Here is a 5653-nt window from a genome sequence, read left to right as displayed (position 1 = left end):
ATCGCAGTGGAAGGTAGTGGAGCGTGCCAGCACCTCGTGAGACAGTCGCCCTCAGCCCCGACCCCCCGTGACCTAAGACCACACTATTCGCCTCCGTCAGTCCTATACAGCGGGACACACTTGAGAGAGAGAGTACTGCTGGGTGTAGATCGCCGGACTCAGGGGCCTGACCTGTCAAGATGGAGCACAGTCCAGACTGACCTATGCTGCTGCGGTTGCTATGGTGCTCCTCCTCACTACTGATGCCCAGGGTGAGTCCAGCCTTCCTTCTCCCTCTAACGTTCACATCTTGAGGTTATCTTGAGATGATTTCCCGGGCCTTAGCGTCCCCGCGGTCCGGTCCTCGACCAGGGCTGCCTTGGTCGAGTACGACCCGGGTGGATTACAGGGAAACAGGATTCTGGAGTTATGAAACAAATTACCAGGGATATATTATAGACATGAGACCGTTGGATTGTTTCAAGCGTAAGTTAGACATATATAGTGAGTGAGTTTAGTAGATGTATATATATATATATAATAGCTGCCTCATATAGGCCTACTGCAGTTTCCTTTAACCCTTATTTTTTTATGACTACCTCGTAGGGGGCCTCGTAGCCTGGTGGATAGCGCGCAGGACTCGTAATTCTGTGGCGCGGGTTCGATTCCCGCACGAAGCAGAAACAAATGGGCAAAGTTTCTTTCACCCTAAATGCCCCTGTTACCTAGCAGTAAATAGGTACCTGGGAGTTAGTCAGCTGTCACGGGCTGCTTCCTGGGGGTGGAGGCCTGGTCGAGGACCGGGCCGCGGGGACACTAAAAAAAAGCCCCGAAATCATCTCAAGATAACCTCACGATAACCTTTACTTAAGAGATACCATCTCCAGTGGCTTCCATACATACAATTGCTTCTCTTCTAACTTTTGAATCAAAACAACTTTCTAATTCTAACGTATATTCTCAGCTCTTGTCACCAGTGAACCAATTACTTGCTGCTGTGCTTGTTGATTCATTCGAATTATTTCAAAGTTTATTTATTCATTTAAGGATATAAACACAATTGTGGTGTTATCTTGAGGTTATCTTGAGATGATTTCGGGGCTTTTAGTGTCCCCGCGGCCCGGTCCTCGACCAGGCCTCCACCCCCAGGAAGCAGCCCGTGACAGATGACTAACACCCAGGTACCTATTTACTGCTAGGTAACAGGGGCATTCAGGGTGAAAGAAACTTTGCCCATTTGTTTCTGCCTCGTGCGGGAATCGAACCCGCGCCACAGAATTACGAGTCCTGCGCGCTATCCACCAGGCTACGAGGCCCCCTACGAGGCGAGGTGTTGTGGTAAGCGTCAGCTGGAGAAGGTCTTCATACAAGACCCAAGTTAAACTCACAGTGAAACACTACAATTATTTTAAAACGGTGTTAAAACCCTAATTTTGGTTCCCATAAATTACTCGGTCAGCACCCTAGAGCCTAGCAGGGCAAGCCACCTTCTGGGCCCGGCAGGGCAAGCCACCTTCTGGGCCCGGCAGGGCAAGCCACCTTCTGGGCCCGGCAGGGCAAGCCACCTTCTGGGTCTGACAGGGCAAGCCACCTTCTGGGCCCGGCAGGGCAAGCCACCTTCTGGGTCTGGCAGGGCAAGCCACTTTCTGGGTCTGGCAGGGCAAGCCACCTTCTGGGCCCGGCAGGGCAAGCCACTTTCTGGGTCTGGCAGGGCAAGCCACCTACTGGGCAAGGATTTGGGATGAGACAGAGGGAAAGAACGGTACCGAACAACGGTCGGGGCTTCAACGCCGACCTGCTTGAAGCAAGACCGTCTGCTTGATACCTGTTTGATGGGGTTCTGGGAGTTCTTCTACTCCCCCAAGCCCGGCCCGTGGCCAAGCTTGGCTTGTGCCGTCGCTCTACCTAGCTACCTACCTCTACCAGGTCGCTCAAACTGGCTACCTACCTCTACCAGGTCGCTCTACCTGGCTACCTACCTCTACCAGGTCGCTCTACCTGGTCAGGCTGGACTTGTCGAGGCGTCGCTCCAGCGTCCGGGCCAAATGGGCTGAACTAATTAAGTCGGCCCCATTCTCAAGGTAAATGGGGGTAACTATTATATTCTTCAGCATTTCGCCCTAGTAAGCTCCTCTCATCGGAGACCATCCGCACACCATAGATGGATGGATGGATAAAGGGACAGATGGATGGATGGATAAATATACTTGAACAAATAGCTAGATGGACAAATAGATAAATGGACAAATAGATAGATGGACAATAGATGGATGGCAGCTGCTCCCCTGTGAAGCATGCTGGGGGTGCAGCTGCCCCCTGTGAAGCATGCTGGGGTGCAGCTGCTCCCCCTGTAAGGCGGGGACAAGGTTGGGTCCAGTAAGGCAGTAGATGGAGAAATACTTGACTGATAACCTTGAGAGATCAACGTCCAGAGCGTGGCGTTGAGCCAGCGAGAATGGGTGTTTGCCTCGAGGGGACACCCACTCACACGTGTACAGGATATATTAGCCCTCAGTGTACACCAGGGCCCCCTCAGTGTACACCAGGGCCCTCAGTGTACACCAGGGCCCCTCAGTGTACACCAGGGCCCCCTTAGTGTACACCAGGGCCCTCAGTGTACACCAGGACCATCAGTGTACACCAGGACCATCAGTGTACACCAGGGTCATCAGTGTACACCAGGGCCTCAGTGTACACCAGGGCCCCTCAGTGTACACCAGGACCCCTCAGTGTACACCAGGGCCCTCAGTGTACACCTGGGCCCTCAGTGTACACCAGGGCCCTCAGTGTACACCAGGGCCCTCAGTGTACACCAGGACCCCTCAGTGTACACCAGGGCCCCTCAGTGTACGCCAGGGCCCTCAGTGTACACCAGGGCCCCTCAGTGTACACCAGGGCCCCTCAGTATACACCAGGACCATCAGTGTACACCAGGGTCATCAGTGTACACCAGGGCCTCAGTGTACACCAGGGCCCTCAGTGTACACCAGAGCCATCAGTGTACACCAGGGCCCCTCAGTGTACACCAGGGCCATCAGTGTACACCAGGGCCCTTAGTGTACACCAGGGCCCCTCAGTGTACACCAGGGCCATCAGTGTACACCAGGGCCCCTCAGTGTACACCAGGGCCCCTCAGTGTACACCAGGGCCATCAGTGTACACCAGGGCTCTCAGTGTACACCAGGGCCATCAGTGTACACCAGGGCCCTCAGTGTACACCAGGGCCCTCAGTGTACACCAGGGCCCTCAGTGTACACCAGGGCCATCAGTGTACACCAGGGCCCTCAGTGTACACCAGGGCCATCAGTGTACACCAGGGCCCCTCAGTGTACACCAGGGCCCCTCAGTGTACACCAGGGCCCCTCAGTGTACACCAGGGCCCCTCAGTGTACACCAGGGCCATCAGTGTACACCAGGGTCATCAGTGTACACCAGGGCCTCAGTGTACACTCTTTTGTTGAGACATGAAGAACATTAAGCGTGGGAGTTGTGTGACCCGTTGGTAAGAATTTTTTTCTTCATTTATCTCATGTGATTTTCAACGCCACTGAGTATATATAGCACCTTCAAACACTGCGTGACAGGCAGTGTACTGGTATGTTGCAGACGATGAGTCACAATAACGTGGCTGAAGTATGTTGACCAGACCACACACTAGAAGTTTGAAGGGACGACGACGTTTCGGTCCGTCCTGGACACAATCGACTTGAGAATGGTCCAGGACGGACCGAAACGCCGTCGTCCCTTCAAACGTCTAGTGTGTGGTCTGGTCAACATACTGGTATGTAGTTCTCACGTGTCGTACACGTCAGGCGAGGCAAGCAGTTGTACTATACGAAGGAATGAACAGATGACATAAGGTAATCACTCACTGACTCTTCGTACCCAATGCATAATCTTTTCTGAAACAGAAGGAAACATTTGATCGTGTTTCAAATCAACAAAGTTAGACACAACAAAGTGTTGATTGTGGTGTTTAGAGTGCGATCACATATCATCTATTTAATTCTTGGAACTAATAGATTTACGTCTAGTTAAGCAAAGAAATTGGTATGGGTAAGGAGTTTTTTTTTTTTTTTACAATATGAGGAGCAATGCGAGGAATCGAACCCGGGATCAGGAGTTTGACAATCGTTCCCCGTAACGCTATACCGAGCGCACAAGGTCCGGGCTTCGAATCCCACCGATTTGCTTATTGAGATCCGAGTTGCTTCTTTTCCTTGCATACATCAATTGGTTTATTAAGCCCCAGAGTCGTATATATCACAACGTATCTTCGACTCCCACCTCTCTAAGTGCTTCATCACCGTGCAGCAAATACATATAATTACCGTCAAAATACCAGACCTAAACTATCCCAGGTCTAACTATACACAGAATATTAATCACCACTATTCATTATATGCGAAAAATATTGCGTTTGGTGACACGATGCGTGAGAGGCACGGATGTGTGTTTAGGGTGATGTCGGTCGCAGCTTGGCCCGGGCCGAGCCGCGACACGGGCCGAGCCGTGACACGGGCCGAGCCGCGACACGGGCCGAGCCGCGACACGGGCCGAGCCGTGACATAGGCGTCACAGAGACGTGGACAGATTGGTATTCTCTCGGTACTGAAATATGCAGCTTCCGGCGTTTTAATTCACTGCTTCACTTGCCACGGTCACCCCCTTCCGTGAGGCTCGCACTCCCTCTCTCTCTCCCTCACACCTGCTCTCCTACACTCTCTCCCTCACACCTGCTCTCCTACACTCACTCTCTCCCTCACACCTGCTCTCCTTCACTCACTCTCCTCCCCACAGGGCTCTGTACTTGGACCCATTCTGTTTCTAATATATGTAAACGATCTTCCAGAGGGTATAGACTCATTCCTCTCAATGTTTACTGGCGATGCAAAAAATATGAGAAAAATCAAGACAGATGAAGATAGACAGAGACTACGGGACGACCTGGACAAACTGGTGGAATGGTCTAGAAAATGGCTGCTAAGGTTCAACTCAGGAAAATGTAAGGTAATGAAATTAGGCGAAGGGGGCACAAGGCTGAACACAAGGTACCATCTTGGAGGTGAAATCCTGCAAGAGTCAAATAGAGAGAAAGATCTGGGGGTTGATATCACACCGAACCTGTCCCCAGAGGCCCACATCAAAAGGATATCGTCAGCGGCATGTGCTAGACTGGCCAACATAGGAACTGCCTTTAGAAACTTGTGTAAGGAATCGTTCAAGACCCTGTATACCACTTATGTCAGACCTATCCTGGATTATGCAGCTCCAGCTTGGAGTCCATACCTAGTTAAACACAAGACAAAGTTAGAGAAGATTCAGCGGTATGCCACCAGACTCGTCCCGGAACTGAGAGGTATGAGCAACGAGGAGCTAAAGGAGCTGAACCTCACGTCCCTGGAAAATAAAAGAGTAAGGGGAGACATGATAATCACCTACAAAATTCTCAGGGGAATTGACAGGGTGGACAAGGACAAACTCTTCAGCACGGATGGAACACGAACAAGGGAACACAGGTGGAAACTTAATACTCAAATGAGTCACAGAGACATTAAAAGAATTTTTCAGTGTCAGAGTAGTTAACAGGTGGAATACATTAGGCAGTAATGTGGTGGAGGCTGACCTCCATACACAGTTTCAAATGTAGATATGATAGAGCCCAGTAGGCTCA

The 5653-nt window shown here is 51.3% G+C and overlaps 1 protein-coding gene across 1 annotated transcript in view; it reads left to right on the top strand.

The window, feature by feature from the left end:
* LOC123760823 (putative tyrosinase-like protein tyr-3) overlaps positions 1-5653 on the top strand; it is a 28573-nt gene continuing 22920 nt past the window's right edge. Inside the window, exon 1 of the mRNA XM_045746607.2 lies at positions 1-251. Coding sequence (XP_045602563.2) covers positions 221-251 — 31 coding nt within the window. The 5' untranslated portion in view covers positions 1-220. The remainder of the gene's footprint in view (positions 252-5653) is intronic.

This window comes from Procambarus clarkii, chromosome 21 (genome assembly GCF_040958095.1).
Source record: "Procambarus clarkii isolate CNS0578487 chromosome 21, FALCON_Pclarkii_2.0, whole genome shotgun sequence".
Lineage (NCBI taxonomy): Eukaryota > Metazoa > Arthropoda > Malacostraca > Decapoda > Cambaridae > Procambarus > Procambarus clarkii.
The sequence above is the reverse complement of the archived record's forward strand: the minus strand, read 5'-3'. Positions and strand labels throughout refer to the sequence as shown.